Raw genomic sequence first — 19,621 nt, 5'->3', positions numbered from 1 at the left:
GTACCTGCTCCTGTCTGTGCTCTTCTCCTTGGTTCTCTTTCTAAACAACTTTCTCTTTCCTCAGCCAGCCCATCTTGGGTACTCAGTGGGACATTTTGTCACCTTTTATTGTCAGCCTTCCTCCCCTCACCGAAACCCCAAACCCTTTCCTGCTTGCAGAGAGAACTACAGGCATAACCGAGCGTCAACAACCACAGCATGCAACGTGAAAGACAGACTCACAACAGCCTGGGACTCCTTCCCAACAGGCACAGCACCCTTCATCACCCTTCACATCACCCACCACAGCTCTGCTCCTGCAGCTCCCTGTGCCCCAGCCCCCACAGCTCACCAGGCACCTCAGTGCCAGGCAAGACAAACCCCCGACGGAAGCTTCAGCCACTGTGCTAGATTAAAAAAGCTGATAAGCAAAAATTTGATGTAAGAGGACAGAGGAAATGGTCAGCAGCGTGCCCAGTTTTGAGGGCTGACCTCCCCAAGTGGGTTACACTGAGTGGAGGTGAAATCACGACTGCCTGAGCCCGCTCAGTGAGAGCCTCCTGGGTATAGTCACCCCTGGCACACTCTGCCTGTCCCACACACTGCCGGGAAAGCCGACCTGCAAAGCTGCCTACGGCCATGCAAGGGCAAAACCCCCATTTTAATCCCCTGGGCAATTCCACCCCATCCAAAACACCATCCCCAAACCTCGGTGTACCTCTCCCTGCATCTCCTGGAGCCGTTAGCTGTCCTCAGCCCCGCTGTAACCTCACTCCATCCAGACTGTTTACAGACATTTTATCGAGGTGCACCAGGTGTGGATGCGGTTACCCGGCTTTGAGGCTGTTTACCTCATCCTCCCTTCTGCATCACATTGTCACCAGCTGTATGTAAAAATCAGATAATGATGGTGCTTTGGTCACAGCCAGCTCAGCCTCTGCACCTTCCCCTCACACATGCACTGGAGGACATGATGAATTTACAATCCTCGCAGCAAACCACACACGAGCTGCTGCAAATATCAGCCTTATCTATTTTTTTGCTGAAGTAAATTACACTGAATTTTTTTTTACCCTTTTCAAAGGTGATACATAAATGACAGGATGTTGTTGAAGGAAAATATGAGCTTTCATAAGCTATTATTATTAGCACATGTGCACCTCTCTGCTGCTTTGATCTTACTGTAGGTTTGTGTTTATTCCTCCTGACTCCGTACCGACTGAACTCAAACCCGATGTCTGCTCCGATAGAGATCACGAACAATTAAAGTTGTATTTGTTAGCCACAACATTGTGGAGCCAGAGCTATGGGATAATTACCAGGGTGACACTCGCCCCAATACACTATATATAGTTTTCCCAAGGTCTCTGGGCTGTGACAAGGTGTTTGCTGTGAAACGGAAGGGCGGTGATGTGTACTGAATAAGGGCTCTTTGATATTGCACATGTAAGTTAGAGCATGTTCAGGTTTTGTTTGCAGCAGAACTGTGCTGCTTCTATTGTTTTCTGAGCAGAAAAAAAAAGCAATGTTCAAAAAACCATTACAGGCCTCCTTAAGAATGGTGTCAAGGATTCACAGCCATCTCAGCTGGGTCAGTGATCAAAATAAATGTATATATTATTCCATGTAGGGTTTTTAATACTTCAGCTGGCAGAATGGAGTCAACATTGCTGCAGATAAGGAATTCCCAGTATGGTTCTGCTTCGATCATCGGAGAATCCTCTGCTAAGCTCCAGTCCATAACACAACCCCAATCTCTCTGAATGCAAAGGAGTTGTACAGAGCAGTTGGATGGGGCCCCGAGCAATTTCATCTCTTGGGTGCCATCCCTCCCCATGGCCAGGAGGATGGAATGAGAAGGTCTTTAAGGTCCTTCCTGACCCAAACCGTACTGTGATTCTGGGATTCTGTGACTCCAATCAGGCAGGTTCCATTTGTGCTTGGTACTGTGGTACAGGCTTCAGCTGTAAAGGCAGCTGAAAACAACCACGTTTACCAGGGCAAATGGAGGGAATGACTTAAAGAGAATAAAGTAACAAGAATGGGACAAGTGTTTTTAGACATTGGCTTCATGCACAATTAAACCAAGATTTAAGCCCAGCCATGCTCTAACACATCAACAGGTCATGGGAGGCAGCATGTGGGACAAGCACTGCAGTGGTGGGACACTCATGTCTGGAGGCTGGACTAAGTCTGTCCGTCCTTCCCTGCATCTGCGGTGGTACAATCCCCTTCTTTGTCCCCATGGGGCACACAGAAATGCACTAAAAACACCCCTGCAAAATGGGGATTTCTAGAACCCTGCTCATTGACCTCCACAGTGCCCCACCAGCGTTTGCAGCCCCAGCCATGCTGGTGGCATGCAAGGGCTTGTGCAGAGCAATGCCACCAAAGTCTCACTGAATGCCACCAGGTTTGGTGATGACACCCAGGTGGTAGGTGGCTTGCAGTGCTGGCACAGGTCCACTGCAGGACCAGATGTTGTTTGTGTTGGAGGACGATGGCAAATTGTGTGACAGCAGCAGCAGCAGGAGGCTGGAGAGAGTCATGGGAGAAATACACGAGGGAAAAAAGCACATCAAGGAACAAAGATGTTGAGGAATGTGTCTGTGAAAATTCTAACCTGGTGAAAAATGCTACTTATTCAACAAAGGGAGTGAAAAATAACCACAGAGCCCAGACAGTTTTTGTAAAAGAAGTTTGCAGAACTCTGAGAATTCCCCATTAGCCCTAACAACTGTGAAAAAGGAATTGGGAATGGCAGCAATCACAGGAGACAGTGGCTGCCAGCACTGCTGAGTGATATTTACATCAATGTCCTGCCAACAATACCATTACTGGATTATCAGGGTGGATTAAGCCTTTAGCCAATTACCCCGACTGGTAAATTGTAGATTGTCTAGACTTTTTCATGTTCAACAATATGCATGAAGTTTCTCTTTATCGCTACAGCATCACATGATGCTCCTGTGGGATGTAATCCCGTGCTTCGGGGAGGTTCAGGTGAGCCCTGCCTGCAGCTCCAGGTTGCCTTAGTGTGGCCCTGTGCACAGACAGATTTATTTCAGACAGGATTCTCATAAATTCAGAACGACTTCCAAATTTCTTGACTAGGAGATCAAAGAGGCAAGCATTTGCTTCATGCCATCTGGGGAGCTGCTCGACAGGGCAACGCAGTCTGGGGAGGGGGGAGGAGAAGGGAAAAAAGAAAGTCTTGGAGATTATGCCCTCAAAAACAAACTCAAATGCCACCCTCACATTAAAAAGCACTGGTTGGCAGTAACAATTAATTTCTTAACTGAAACCCGCCCAACTGTGTCCAAGTGTTTTAATTTGCCTATTGCTACAATATGCAAGGGAGCTGGCAGTAATGGATTTGCAATTAAAACTAAAACTGGCAAAGAAATCGCAAAGCTGGCAAAAGAGCTAATCTGCAAGCCATGATCACAAGATTACAAAGTGTTTATGAACATGCTAATTACCGAGCACATCGCTGAGAATGGCTTGTAGCAGAGAACACTGGGTTTGCGTGATCTAAATCCCTGGATCTGCACGGCCAGCGCAGTCGGTGCTCTACCTACTTCCCACAGCTCCCAGCAGCTGGGGAACACAGGGAGTTGCTGTCTGGAAGCAGGAAGAGGGACAAGGGACTGAGAGGCAGAGGGTCCCTGTACCCTCCTGCATAACAGCAGGGGAAGCACAGATGGCCATTGCCTCTCGAGCAGGTAAATGCCGGTGGTCACTGGGACTCAACCGGAATATGGAGACCATCAGTGTGAAGTTAAAATCAGCCTGAATAAAATAGTGCCCTATTCACTTTCATCCTGCTATCTCTTGGCTTTATGAATAGTTATTCCAGCAGGTCCTGGATATTGTTGGTTGCAGACCACACAGCCCATGCTGCAACCTCTGAGAGCAAGCAGGCATCTACTGCCATGGGCATGAAACCTTCACAAATTACCTGCAAGGGACAGGATGGGAAGGGAAAAGGGCTTAAAAAGTGATCAAACATCCGTGCAAATAGCTCCTAACAGCAAGTGACAGCGGTCAGGGGCACCGTGAAGAGCAATTTTGAACCACAGGAGAGCATTTCAAGGAGAAAACAGAGTGGAAGAGTAGTCCCAGAATAAAGGGCTGCTGGGAAAACTGAGATTCTTTAATATATAGGATTAAGGATTGCCAGTATCCTCAGGGAGGAAATGCAAATGGGGTTCAGACCATTTTTTCCATAAAAATTAGGAATGAGAAAGAATAGACTTTGAAGTTCAACATGTTAGCAAATGAAAGCAACAGCAAAGGAGACACAAAGAGAAAGCAAGCCCTGGACGCCTGGAATTATGTCTTAAACGCTTAGTACCGAAAGACAGAACCTGAGGTGATGAGGAGACTTCTCTTAATGCCATGCACAGATCCCAGAAAATCTCTAGATTAGGAACTGCCTGAGAAAAAAATTATTGCACAACCAAGGCAGGATGGAGCACCCAAATGGATTCTTGTTTTATTCAACCAGACTGGGATGGATGATGAGGCTGCGTGGAGCGCAGCGAGGAGGACATGGTGGGTACTCCAGGCCGCTCTTGGATGCATGGAGCAGGGAAAGGATTTCTGGATGGTTCTCTTTGCTCCATGAAATGGTGGCTGAAGTTGGCATAGAAGGAGCTGACAGACATCTATGGAGATGTCAGAAGTCCAACAGGCCCCTCTGCAGAGATCTGCAGGGCTGGTTGCACTGACGGGCACCAAGCATTCCCAACACCCCATGAAAGCCAGGCAGTGAGTCCAGGCTGCAGAGAGGTGGAGAAGGACCAGGAGGACACGGTGAGGACCCACAGCAATTGCCATTGCTGGCCCTGCCCCAGGATGGATGGTCTTTGTGGTGACTCCTCAGAGGCAACAAGGGTCCCACTCAGATCTGGGAGCTGGCTGGGATGGGCACTTTGTATTTGGCTGACAGACATTTCAACCTGAGCACTTGGGTAAGGCAATTACAGAGTGAGTTCAACCCATGGTTACTGGTGGCCGTGGAATGCCATGTGTCAGGAAATGGCACCCGACCATCGCTGATGCTGATTAGCGCTGTGGAGTTAATTGGTGCTACGGAAAGGGTGGTTCAAGGGAGAAGTGCTTGGAAACTAATTTATCCATGCCTGCCTCTAATGCACTGTCAAGCAGTTAAGATATGTTCAGATGGGGCAACTGACTGCAACTTGGGAGTCCATGGCCTAGAGGAGATGGTGTATCGAGATAAAGCAGAGGTGAGATCACATTGGGTCCTTCAGACTATGAACACTGTGGCTCTACAGCTGCTTGCTCCTTCCTCAAATGTGGACTCTAAAAGTTTAAAAATTATAACACAATCACAAAGTCTTCAGTTGTGCTTTTTTTTTTCTTTTAAAAATATATTTGGGAGAAATATTTCCTAACATTGAGAAATTAGGTTAGCTCCTGTGTGCTTTTTATCCAGCATCTAAGCCAGGTTCTGCTTCTGCTGGGGTCTGCCATTCTGCCTCTTACAAGGAAAGCCCCAGATACAACTGTTGCCTATTTAAAGTCATCTACAAACCAGTTTAATAAAAGCTGACTGCATCTGCTTCCATGTTATTAGTTCTGCCCCAAAACTCTGTTCCTGGCAACACAATGTTCCACGCTAATGAGCCAAATCTTCCCCTCCCATGGCAGTACTCCTAAACCTCCACACCATTCAGTTCACAAAGTTACCACCCTGTTTTTCCCTCGGGGGAGGGAAGGATTGCAGCTGCAGAGGGGGTTCTTCAAATAATATGAAGGCCAAAGATCTGTGGGAAAATCTGCTCTCAGACAAATAGCACTTGGGGGCATCTGCAGAGAGAACCAGCCCCTCTTTACTTCTGTCTGGGTCCCACGTCCTTCTGGCAGCGGAGTTTTTTATGAACCAAGCTGCCATTAATCCCCTGCCAGTTCCTACACCCTACCATCCTCTGTGGGCAGACAGCACTGAGTGGGAGATAATGCTGCAGGGAAGTGGCATCGACTTCAGCTGGATTTTGCGGCCTCTTGGGAGAATTTTGACTCGGGGTAGTTATTTCTCACCCGCACCTGCTGCAAAAAGGAGGAATTTGGTGCAGAACAGGGCAACTTTTCTCAGCTCCTTTTCCAGTGAATTTTCACCCATTGTTGCCAATTTTCCTCCTGCAGCACTGAGCATGAGATAAACAGCGATTCGAGGTTATCGCGCTGGAGTGATGCTGCCCGGATTAAAGGGAAATCAGATAACTCATTACCTAACTGAAACTCGCTGCTAGACTTTTAGAGAGAAGCGATACCATCTGAGAGCTGGAGGACTCTGCTGCCCTGGCAGACACCCTGCAGCACCCCAGCTGAGCAGGAGGGGCTGTGCCCCGGCTCTCCTGCCTGGCTGCCTCCACACCTGGGATGGGGGGATGCCTAAGGATGTGGAGATACCGGGATACAGAGATGCAGATGCCCAGGGTGGTGAGATGCAGAGATGTCCAGGATGCAAAGATGTCCAGGACACATATTCAGGGTGCAGAGACACAGAGATACCCGGGATACAGAGATGCAGAAATGCCCAGGATGCAAAGAAGCGAGGCAGTGCCCCAGCCACCACAAACACACGTGGTTTTGGCCTCCACACACTCACACCTGGAGCCTCCAGTAAGGAAAATTTCGGCTTAGAAGCCGACATGGGTGCAATTGGTGGCCTTCACATTCTACCCATGATGTGCTTGCAAAAGCTGTCTTTGCCCTGTTGTGCTGAGTTTCCTCATGATTGTAAAAGTTGGACTGAAATCATCTGACCGCCTCCTCTCTTGCTTTCTGCTATAAACCTTTCTGCACCCCATGCGACAGCAGCATTGCCCTGGAAAAGTTTTCATCTGCTTCATATTTTGCCTCAAGCCATTAACTGACAAACTGGCAGTGAACTACTGTTAAATGATTTCCTAGAGATTACTGTTTAAGTAAAAAAGGTTCCAAGATAAATAGACTGATTCTTCATGACAAAGAATTTGAATTATGCATCCAGAGGTTTGGTACATGTGTCCAAAAGCTACACTGTGTGATCCTGGAGGTTGTTCTCATCACCATATTACAAGTGGGTAAATAAATTACATTTGTTCCTGGTTTAATAACGAGGATTTGTGTGTCATGTGTATTTCAGACAGTGTGTTGGACCATGCCATCATTGTTGCCATCCAGCTAATGCCGCTCTATGAAATTATCATTTAGCCTAAGAAGGTTATTTGTTTTTAAAGCAAGATGCCAGCTGCCTTGAAGGAGTTGTGGTCTTAGGGCCACCTGCAACTTCCTAAAAGATTATGAAATTGCAATTTGTTTATTATGTTGAAGTAAGTGGTCTAATAAGCAGCACAGCTTACTCTTTTAGGCTAGTGTTTCTCTGATTGTTTCTGAAACATCCCCTCTTGCAGCAGCCTGTGTGGGATTTTATGTTTTGTTTCAGTATCGACATTGCCGTGCTCTCCAAGCATCGCTTACACATGAAATGATAAAGCTCCTAATTCTCCTGGGGGAAACTGAGTCACAGAAAAACAAGCTCCTGTGGGACTGGGAGCTGAAGCTGGGATAAAACCCTGCTTCCTCTGCCGTGGCCGTGCGCGGCAGTTACAAGACTATCCGGTTCCTCTGCTATAAAACTTGGTAACATGCCTCACTTCTTACCTGATTTTGAGAACATCCTGTGTTAACACATAAACAACTGGCGCTACTCATGTCTGTTTATCTGGCTATTTACACCGTCTGCCACAGCACCTGGTGCTCTCTGCTAAGAGGATCACTCGGCTCCCATATCAAACGACCAGCTCCTGCCCACGGAAACAGCAACGTGCCCACCCCACAGCCAGGCTTTTGGATATGGGGGCTGATCTTTCAGGGATTCACTGCAGCCTGCCTCATCCATCACTCTGCATTTATAAGCAGATCCATGTGCTAGATCTGTACAAATAGCGTATTGTAATTTGAAAACATTCTATTTTGGAAAGCGAGTACATGCATGTAGTTATATACCAGTTCCAGTAAATGTCAATAGCCAAACAATTGGCACTTACATATCAGGTAATTTTCTGTACTCTTGAGTCAAGAAATTAAATTTTCTGTACAACAACTCTTGCATTCAAGCACAGTCAGAAGTCCCAGCCAGGAACATTTGGTGCTTTTACCTGAATTCTGCTCCTAGCAGAAAAACCTGAGCTCACCAAAATAGTAAAAAACTGACGTTGCCAGATATAATCTCATTTTCAGACACCCAATTAATTATGGAGAGGAGAAAAGGGCTTAAGCATGACACCAGCTTCAAGCCAGAAGCATTAAAACTTTTTAGCTTTTTCTAAACACCGCTGTCTGTTGCATTGTAAAGAGCAGGATGCCAAAAGGAGCCAAAATTTCTCAGCCCTCAGTTGGGAAGAGATCCTTCAATTACTGATGATTTCACATAGAAATTAATTCATTTACACTATAAAACTATTGCCTTGTCAAGGTGTTCCCATGTCCCCTAGTCCAGCTGTTCTTCCAGCTAAATTAGCAGCAGCTTCCTTAATGTGATTTTACAGCATTTGATTCTTCAGAATTGTAAACAGCTTGCAAGAAATCAACTGACAAAGGTAAAAACTGGTGAGCCTGTTTGTCTGGGAACAGGACCCCCACCCAGGACAAGGGACAAGAGCAGCCCTGCAGTTAAAACAACCTGGAACAACTGCACACCTCCCTGTAAATCCCTTGGAGCCGCATTGCTGGGCGAATTCATGTCCTGCCCCACAACAACCAGAGCTACATCTGATTTGAATGAAACTTCAGACTTCATGATTTTCATGCCAACTATTTCAGAAGCAATGTCATTTTCTTCAACACCCTGTTATTTCACTTGCCATCTCCACAGATTCTGCTCCAGTTCCAGGAGCAAATTTATTTTGAGGATATACACTGTTTCCAAGTGGTTTTAGAAGGGCCACACACTTAAAATCCAGGACAGGCTTAAACCACAGACTTCAGGAACCTTCAAGTGAAGGTGTGCATCTCCAGCACTGTCATATTTCTTACAAAAGAAAAATGCAAACAAGAGATCAGGCTGAAGATTCCAATGTTTTTCAGAAAACGATCCCTATAGTAATGCTTTCAAACAAATAACAAGCGAAAACCGAAACACAACAGCAATAAAACCAAATCTGATGAGCTCTTCAAAAAGATCTCGAGCGATATCAGCTGGCAGGACTCTGTTGTCTGTCCCAGAGCTACGGCAGTTGATCCCAGCCAGGGCTTTGCTGCGAACACACCGAAGGCAGGAGGCTGCAGCCTTTCATATTCCAGAACAAAAGCCAAGTTCTGATCGCTGGGACAAGGAAGAAATTTTTTGTTGTGGATACATTGCTGTGTAATTACTGCAGATTTCATTTACTTTCTTTTGAGAGCTACACCAGATACAAAGGCTGTATAGATGTGGCAACTTCTTGTGTTATTATCTAATGCTCTAGGTTTACATTTGAACAGCTAGTTCCCCAAAATACTGAGGATGTGTGTGTCTATTGAAGGAAAGAAAACATATATTTCCCTGCTGAGAGACAGGGAAATACAACTCATATCGCCAATCACTGTCAAACTGATAGCAAGGAAAGAGTTTCACATAAAATCTAAAAAAAAAAATACCCATTTTCTCAATAAAATCAGGGTTAGAAAAATAGAATAAGATCAGAAATGAATGCTCCTGGGTAAAGGACTATCCATGGGATGAGATGTAAAATTCCATAAAGCACAAATGTAGCTAATATTCAAAAGTCAAAGCTTTCTGTGGGTGTGCACGCATAGAGATGTCAACACAACTATTTCATGATCACTGAAATTGCTACTAGCCTGCATCCTCTCTGAATGGCTATTTTTAGGACCTAGCCTTTCATGTGGTATAATGATGTGGATTTTACAAGAGCATTTATAATATGTTTCATATGGTGTACGGTCCTGGAGAAATTGCTTTGTATCAGAGAAAGTCAAACAAAAAGGTCTGGATGTTTATTTAATTTTTCTAAAATTTTATTTCTTATTTTATGTTATTACTTCTGGTTTCAATTTTGGGTTAATGTGCATACTTAATTTATCTATTTATTTAATTTATCTAAGCACTCCAAGGAATACTCAGCACAGCATGATGCAATCTTGCAAAACACCACTTGTGTTTCTAAATCCATATATTTTTTTGGATGGTGAGATTCCAAATCTGACATTGCCAGTCCATAAGTTATAGCAAGAAGCCAAAGCTCAAAGGCCAATTTTTGACCTGGGGTTTGGTGGTGTCAGGGGTTGTGCTGTGTCTCCCACTTAGAATCCAAAGACAACAACTCCTCCTCACCATCCTGACTCCCACACCAGTAATTCCAGGGCAGCAGCACGTAAGGAGAATCACCTCATCAGCCTCTCCATGGTAAGAACAACAAATTTTCATGCGGTAGTTCTTACAATGGTTTATTTCCTAAACATGAAAGCAATCTCCGCAGTGCCATATCCTCAGCGTCAGAATAAAAATCCCACATTTCTGAGCCTTTCTGAGCATTTTGCTGCAAAGAGCCTCTTCCTGGAGACTCAAAAATTCTTTTCCCAAGTGCCTTTATAATCACAGCCCCCTTGCACCCAGCCAAACACACTGTATAATCTTGGGATTTCACATTTTACTTTTGTGTGGGTCCCATCAGAGCAGCACCTCAGTTTATGCTCATGGACGATACTCCTCAGAGCAAACTACAGCAGAAAAAAAATTCAACGTAGAGCAGACAAGCTGAAACACTTTAAAAAAAAAAAAAAGAAGTCTTATTTTGGTCAGCCTGTGATTACTATGTAGCTCCTCAACGCAGACGTGTACTTTGTGTGTTACAGTTCCAGATTTTTCAATGGAACAAAGGAGATACTGTTGAGACTTTTTTTTTGCCTATCATTTAATCAAATGCAAAGTTGTTATAACCAGAGGGGAAAAGTGCTCTAGATTCTAGTATCCAGTTTTACTTTGGTTTCAAAAACTTACCACAGCACTGTTGAGTTTATTGTTTTCTTTCACAAAATACTAATTTCGGGACCCCGTGAAACACAATGAAGCAGATTCTTCTCGTGGCAGCTGAGCTGTGTTTAGCACAGAGGTGGTGAGCGGGAGAGGAGCAGTGGTTTAAAGCCACTTTGGTGACCTCCTGCCCAGCACCTCCAGCCAGCAGCATGCTCAGGGTGGGGACAGCTGATTTTACCAGGTTTTGCTAACCCTTTTACTGACCAAGTGTTCTACTTTCTCCATGAAGCACTTCACAGAGGGGGTGGTGGTGGAAGTGTTCTTCATTGGGAATGGTCATAAGCAGCATGTCCAGAGAAAGGCAGCGGAGCTGATGAAGGGCCTGGAGCACAAATCTGATGAGGAGCAACTGAGGGACATGGGGGGGCTCAGCCTGGAGAAAAGGACGCTCGGGGGGAGCTCCTTGCTGTCTAAAACTGCCTGGTTTGGAGGGCCTTCAGTGTTTTCTCCCAAGTAAGAGGCAATAGGACGAGGCAATGGCCTCAAGTTGCACCAGGGGATGTTCAGATTGGATGGCAGGGGGGGAAAATTTCTTCACTGAAGAAGCTGCCAAGCCCTGGCATAGGCTGTTCAGGGAAGTGGTGGAATCACTGTTCCTGAAGAGGTTTAGAAGATGTGTAGATGTGGTACCTGGGGACATGTTTTAGTGGTAGCCTTGTCAGTGCTGGGTTCAAGATTGGACTCAATGATCTTAGAGGGTTTTCCAGCACAACTGACTTTATGATCCGAAATTATAAAGACTCAAAGACAAAAACCAGTGACAGAGCAGTGCTAAGTTGCTCTGTAAGGAAGTGTAAAGGTAAGAGCTCTTTGTCCAAGATAACCCACCAAGAACAAGATCCTGCTGTAAACAAGCCTTAGAGGCACATGGTGTTGCAAACCCTTTCTTTATGAAACAGTCAGTGGGTTTGTGAGCCACCAGCATGTGCTGAACTGGCAGTCTCATGGTGAGAACAAGACCTTGGTTGATGTTCACAGAGGGTTTGGTCCAGACTTTGCAGGTTCTCTGGACGTTCACCCCATGAAACACACACACTGCCTGGGGCCTGGAGAGAGCTGTGCCCTCTCAGACAGACCACTGGACAAGCCAGCAAACAGAACAGGCACCTGGTCTTTACTGATTCAGCTGGATTAAAACTGGAAACTAGGAAGTGAACAGCTCTGTATCCTGTATCCAACCCTCTGAGTCACCTGTTTGCCTACCAAACCTTTGTTTCATCCTCCAGACACAGAGACTAATGAGCAAGTATCTTGTTATAGCCTTTTTTTAAAAAGAGAGATTCAAAGTACAGCAATGAGAGAGCCTAGAGGGGGGACACACACATCCCTGCTTGGCACCAGCCTGGGATTTGATCAGGCTGAGAAGCTTTCCCTGCTGCAGTGGCTCTGCAAAGAGTTCAGGAAGCAACTTGTACCTACTCTCCTATTGCTGTGCCCTCCACCCACCACTGGCAAATGATAAGGTAAGAGCATGTGTACATCAGGCTGGCAGAGATGCTGACATAAGCCATCTCTGGGCTCCCCGAGCAGTGAAGTGGAATGGCACAGGCATGGGAAACCAAGGGCCCTGAGCAACCTGGATCAGTGGCTGGTATCCCTGCCCATGGCAGGGGCTTGGAATGTGATGATCTTTAAGGTCCCTTCCAACTCAAGCCATTTTGTGTTTGTGTGAAATGAGCAGCAAACAGGAAAGGGAGCTGGAGCAGCTGTGGCCAAAGCCTCGGAGGGGTGGATAAAGAGAAGCTCCCACAGCGGCCATGCCTTCAAAAAGACAGCTTTGGCACCTAGTCCCTGTTCAAATCAATGGAACAGACAGGGGAAAACAATCCTTGAGGATTTGTTGAGGAAATTGTGGCTCACACATGGTGCAGGAGATGTTAGTAAGTGAAGAGCAGCACGTGTCTGACTATGGTTCACCCAAACCCTCTCTGTCCAGCACAGCCTCCCTGAGAGAGGAGCGATGCTCACAAGTGCTCAGGTCCTTCCTCACCTGCTCTGTGGTGAACTGGCAAGGGGGCTCAAAGGGCAACCCATAGGAAACAAAGACTAAATTTGGTCTTGATGAATCATGGCCAAAAGGCAGATAAAGAACTGCAGATGTGAAGTTAATGGCAAGCTGTAGGTGCTTCCTCAAAAGTGTTGATGTTTCTCAGCAGTAGGCTCTGCTCTGCCCATAACCACCATGCCATGTACACACAGACACACACAGTCCACACCAGATTGCCATCTTAGGTGTGCAGCTCACACCAACCCATATCCCAAAATCCTGCTTCCCTTGCAGATCACGCTGCAGATAGGGAGGGTTCAGCCTGTGATTAGGATCTGGCCCTGTGCAGAAGATCTCTGACAATGGGCAGGGGAGTCATCCCTCCGGAGCCAGCAAGGGCTGTTTAGTCACAGGAACACACGCCGTGCTACTGGCCTGGGGACCTGGCAGAGCCAATGCCAGCACACCCCACTGCATGGATCACCCAGGGTTTGTACCCCAGTGCGGGAATTTAATGGTGCCAATGGAGTCATGGCATGAGAGGGACCACAAGCTGTGAGGCAACACACGAGTGAGCACATTGCAGAGCTCCTCCTGCTCCCCCTTCTCTCAATTACAGCTTTGGATACCAGACCAGCTCTGCACTTTTCATCTTGGACATGCCATGTGCCACTCAAACCCAAATCACTTTGTTCTTCACAGCTGAAATTTCAAAACCACTAATCATTAACATGGATGAGCTTCGGGAACTCGAGTTGATGTTAAGTTTTTGCTTTTCTCCCCAGATGCTCAACCGGTCAAGCCCATAATATTTCACACACAGCAATGGTTGGAAATTTGCAGGAATGGTGCCTTTGCCATACATATCTCATAGCAACTCCCTGCCAACAAAGCATCCCATGCCTGGGAAGCCAGTTCCAGGGTAGCCTGTGAAGGAATCCCAGTGGGAGACCAGATATTGTTGAACTGTCTGAATCACGTGCACACTTATTCACATGCACAGATTTACATAAAACTTGCTTTTGTTTCCCTGTGACATTTTGCTTTCTCTCTTTTTCATTCCAAACAATTTTAAAAATAAGGTTATATTAGACCACACACATCCAGTGCTGTATCATGTCGCTGCTTCTTAAGCAGAACTCTCTAATTTATTTCAAAGGGAAGTTCTGCTTCAAAATTGAGGGTGTGATATGAACTCAGAAATTAACACAAGAATTTTCCTTGGGGGAAACCAAGACTGAATCAGACATGCAATAAATGACCTCGTAAGCCCTGTGCCTTGGTACATCCACATATCCAGAACTGTGCTTTAACACAAAACATTATTTTCAATATTATCTTATTCCAAGCTAGGTAGAAGAGCTGAAAGAAGTGGATTTGCTTTGGTCAGGAGGGAACAAATTACTCATCTGTCTGTCTGCCAGGAGGTCCATCCTGCACTGCACTCCTAACGCTGTGCGCTGGGAATGTGACAATTCCTGGGGACAGGGAACCCACCTGGCGAGGTGTGAGCCCTGCTGCCAGGGAACCTGGCTGGGATGCTGCTGTCCCAGAGCAGCAGGCACTGCTGGGAACACACAGAGCTACTGCTGGCTCCCAGCTGCCTCCCTCCCTCCACACACAACATCTGGAGGGGGATGCAGCCGCCCTCTCACAGTGACAAATCCCCATTGCACGGAGACTCCAGGGAGCTTTCCCACTGGTTTCAACAAGATCAGAACCCAGCACAGGAAAAAGCAATACTAAACTATTGCCCTGACAGTGCAAGTCAGGACAGAGAGGCAGAGGAACAGCTGAGCTGCAGATTTCCTTCCGCCAGCTGCTATGGGGGCCACAGTGTCCTCCTGCAGAGGGATGGAGCAGCCCTGGGGAGCAGCCCTGGGGAGGGGATGCAGCAGAAGCAGCCATGTCCTGCACCTCAGCTGCTGCTTCAGCTTCTGTCCAGTGAAGAGCAGCCCTAGACTGCAGCTTCATGCTTTTTTGACCTCGTGTTAGACATTTGGGCCCTGTGGCCCCAGGCCAGCAGTAACTGCACTTTCATCTTGCCCTGCCCAAAGGGACATTTCATACCCTCTGAACAAGCTCAAGGAGCCCAGCAGACCACAGGGACCAGGCTCTGAAAAGCCACATTATTGTGAGCCCTGCTGTCTTATTTGGGGACTTCAGCTGTGCAGGGCTTAAGGAGGTACCCCCACTGCTCCCATGTAAGCTCTGGTTTGACAACTTAGTAATTAAGAAAATGAGGTAGTGTCTGTTTTCCAAAGAAAAAGAAGCTCTTGAACTTCGGTTTCTCACACAGACAGAAAGTCCAGTGCCTCAGCTTTACATGCAGAACATTTTCATCCTGCCTTTACACTCCTCACACACTCACCAAACACATATGAAGTACACAGAAAATGTGAGGAGCTCCCCTGAAATCTCTCCCATCAATAGGAGCAGGAAGACCTCGTGCCCTATATACAGGGCAGCATGGCTCATTCCCCTATTTTATAAACCTATTTACAAAAAGAACTTAAAGGAACTTACAAGAGCTCCTTTTACCATTTAACTACCACATAGTACAAGATATAACAATGTTCAGAAAACCCCCTCAGGTCTAAACTCAATTATACAACTGTAGCAAGAAAAATATTTTAATCTGATCAAAGTGTTAACATGTTTGACCATGTCTGACCTCTAATGTTTGTAACCACCTAAAAGGCTGCTGTTCTTACTAAGGATGTACCTTAATTTGATTTAAAGTCATTTGTACTATTTAAAAAAGGATATAGTTTTATGATTTTATATTTAATTTAGAAAAACAGTTCCTCAACTTGTTCATATTCTTTGGAAGTTTCTTGCAGATTTTTAACCCGTAAGTCCTATATATTTCACTCTGGGAAAAGCTGGACCTTGCATAAGATGGGATAAAGTGGAGCCTTGAACGACCACACACACAACACCTGAGAGCCAGGCGAGAGATGGCTCTCCTGGGGCCTTGCAGAGTGTCAGGATTTCAGATGCACACACAGGCTGTGCCAAGATGCTCTTGAACACCCTTGACTGTGTGTACCCTCCCCAGCCCAGCAGCTGATGGCATCCACAGCTGCCAGAACAAGGGACACCTGGGCTCAGCCCTCTGCCTCGTCCTCAGCCCCAAAGCGCCTTCACCCTGCCCACGCCCCCAGCTCCACTGCCAGTCCAGGAAAGCTGTGCCTGCCCAAACCAGCAGCTCTCCAGCTGAATCATCCCACATTGGCATGTGCCACCTTCAGCCAAGGAGGGCCATCCTGCTGCAGGCAGCTCCTGCCACCCCCTCTGCTGCTGGCCCTCCAGGGAGCATCAGCCAGGCTGAGGGCAGCTACCCAGCCATCTTCAGAGCATGTCAATAACATGGCTGGGTGTGTTTCGGTAAAAAGAGGCAATTTTGGCTGGGAGATGTGGGGACCTGAGCAGGATGCTCGGGCGAGCAGCGTAACAGTTAGTGGCTACAAACACCTAGAGGGAAACAAAGCAAAAGTGGTGCTGCTGACAAAATCAGAAAGAAAACAGGAGAGCAGCGCCCCAGTACTGCTGGTAGCAACACACCCAGCCAGGCAGGTGCTGGAGCCAGTCCAGAGCCACTCACAGCTCCCCCACTGAGTTCGTGGGGAGCCCACCGAAAAAAATGTGGTTTTACAGAGCGTTGCAGGGCAGGGGTTCAGCCCAAGCCTCAGTGCCAGCCGCTCTGTATATTTCAGGGAGTTATACTCTGTTTTCAATCAGGTAAATTACTGTTTTCAGTGTAAAGCCCTGACAGTTTGCCAAAGTACTCCTGGTTTAATTTTTTAATTGATTTTTTTTAAGATTCTAAAATTAATCCTACTTGCAAACAACTGTTTCCAGGAAGCCTCATTAACCAAAATACAATCTCCACTATCAAGTGCATGCATGATTGTGATACCTAATCCTATTCACTCACACAACCCTCCTCCCTGACTCGTGCTAAAGTGTTAATTAAACACACTTTTATGGATGGTTAAGTATCTGCAATCTTCGGTCACAGATCTGACCTCCTCGATTATTGGAAGCAGCCACCAGATTATAGACCACACTTTATATAATGTACACAGCAGCAATAAATCTATATGAGAGCAATCCATAATTTACCGTGATAATCTTTGCACAGTCAATAGAAATATAAGACAAAATCGCCCAGAATAATATATTGAAATAGTTATTGTAATAAGTTGAAAAAAACACAAGACCGGCCTTCTTCATGAGGAAGAAATCTTCCCCTGTCTGCCAGGTTTTTAACTGAAAACATCAAATCAGCTCTTCATAAACCACGGCAGGATCCAAACTGGCCTCAAGGAAGCTGTTTGAGGCACTGGATGACTTTGATGGCCCTCAAGGGGATGGGATCATTCCTTCTCTGCTACTTGTATCTTCTCCCCTTCCAGCTCTGCACAGTTCATTTGCTCCTGTCAGCTGTTCTGACAGCAACCGCTCGGATTTTATTCTGTTATCAAGGGAAAAGGTGATTCCTAAACCACAATCTACTTTATAGCCTAGCTGCTAATAAATAGGCTATTGCACTTTGCTGCCCATCTAGGAAGAGTTTAAGATTAAAATAAATATTCCACTATAGCAAAAAATGCCAGACTGATGGAACTCTGGACTTACTCAAATTCTGTCACAGGGAGCAAATTATGTGTGTTTACATAAGACAAATTTAAAAACATTTAAAGTTTATCAGGAAGAGAACAGCTTCATATTTTGGGGAATGAGGGGGATACCTGGTACCTGGATAAGGTGGGAAGCACCAGAAGAAATGCTTATTTGGGTTATAACAACGTAAGCGTACCCTGCCCCGCAAACACATCTTTTCTTGCTGTAAACTGAAGGAAGACTTAAAAATTTAGGGATAGATCCTTGATCTCTGCAAACTTCAGCAAAGTTCCAGCAGTCTGCAGCCAGGCAAACTGAATCTCCTAGGAAAAGCTGTGTGGGGTCCAGGCAGACTCATGCAGGGACCTGTCTCCTGCTACCCAGGCCAGCTGGGTCAGGCGTGAGGGTACGGCGCTGATTTCCACAAATAATTCTAAGTTTGATACTCCACAATCCATCCGTTTTCCATAACACCAGTTTGACATCCTACCCCTCTTGTGAGCAAATGACCAGAATTAAGGACATGTTTACATATTCTTTTAAACTTTATCCCTTTAAAGGTTAAATCCTGAAACTGAAGTAAACCAGATTACGTTCTGTCCTCACTTTCTGACGGCTAATGCGGAACAACGTCTGAAACAAACGCAGCAGTGCTGGCTCCCAGGAGTGACACCAGCATCGACTGTCTGCTGCAATGTCAGGACATTATTGTCTGAAATTCAATCGAGAGGGTGGCGGGAAAAGAGAGCTTTTGTAAAGAAGACTTTAGTTTAATCATTCAGATGGCAAAACTTAGAAACATCAGAACATACAGAATTACTAAAGCTGATTTAAACTGAGAGGGAAAAACTTTCCAGGAGGAAGATGGGAATAGTCCTCCAGCAGCACAAAGCCTTTTCCTGAAAACCTCTATTGCCATTTTAGAAGCACAAGATCCATTTTCTGGGCCATCATCCACAACAGAGCCCTAACACACAAGCTCAGCTGCAGGACATATCCCTGAACACAAACACAAAGACCAGGAGCTGCTCCCTCCAAAGCCCACGACCCAGAAAAAGGAATGGACACTTTTCCATGAGATATTAGGAGTTGACTGCTGGAAGAGTAAAGCCAAACCTAGAGGATGAGGAGACTTGGAAAGCAGCTCCTCCAGCAAACCCAGAGCGAAGCAGGCGCTTCCTGCCGAGCATCTCTCCCCTTCCCACTGCTTTTCCTTTTGGCTTGGACAAAAGAGTCTCCAGCTATTTCAGAAACTGGGCTCCAATTTGTCAGGCAAAAAGCATTTGTAGGTGCCTGCACAATACCTGCAACATACTTCAGCAGTGAAAGAGGCCACAAGACTTCTCCATACCGAGAGGAGGAACTCACCAGAGGTGACATGGATCCATTGGGCAGATACGGATCTGAGAGCATCAGGAAAGGGTAACCAGAATAGGCAGATCCTTTATACATCCCTGGGTCCTGATGTTTCATACCTGCTGAAATCAATGTTTCCTGTCAAAATTTGTCTTATGACAGGTGACTCCTCCACCTGTCAGGGGTCCCCAAAGAGGTTACAGCATGTTGTGGGCATCTTTTTGTCCCATACTCCTGAGAGAAGGTGATGGCGAGTGCCAGGGTCCCCCATGGATGCAGGCTCCCACAGCGGGGACACAGGGAAGCCTCGGTGCTGTCAGGAGTAGCTTTCCCACTGGGGGCCGTGGTGACCAGGTTAGCATCCCTCATTCCCAGGGGTGTCAGGGTGACGGGCTGGGGAACCGGGGGATCAAGCACCAGACGGGGCGCACTGGGGAAAACCAGCAGGAACCGGGAATGGGGAGAGGGGGACACACAGAAACACGCGGAGGTTGCTGTGACTAACCATCATCCATGTGGTCCGGGAGCTTCTCCTGGTACACCCTCTGCGGATCCTGCACTCGCCGGAGGGCCTGCACGGGGAGGAGAGAGAGGGGCAGCGCGGGGGCGTGGGGCGG

At 46.5% G+C, this 19,621-nt stretch overlaps 1 protein-coding gene across 1 annotated transcript in view; it reads right to left on the bottom strand.

Annotated features, from left to right (window-relative positions):
* The window catches only part of TCF7 (transcription factor 7), a 134,393-nt gene that overhangs the window by 46,195 nt on the left and 68,577 nt on the right, over nucleotides 1-19,621 (bottom strand). The window contains exons 2-3 of the mRNA XM_031055188.1: nucleotides 19,510-19,576; nucleotides 19,017-19,123 (exon numbers count right to left, since the gene is read on the bottom strand). Of these exons, the coding sequence (XP_030911048.1) occupies nucleotides 19,017-19,123; nucleotides 19,510-19,576 (174 nt within the window). The remainder of the gene's footprint in view (nucleotides 1-19,016; nucleotides 19,124-19,509; nucleotides 19,577-19,621) is intronic.

Source organism: Geospiza fortis, unplaced genomic scaffold (assembly GCF_000277835.1).
Source record: "Geospiza fortis unplaced genomic scaffold, GeoFor_1.0 scaffold55, whole genome shotgun sequence".
Lineage (NCBI taxonomy): Eukaryota > Metazoa > Chordata > Aves > Passeriformes > Thraupidae > Geospiza > Geospiza fortis.
This window is presented reverse-complemented; position numbering and strand designations above follow the sequence as displayed.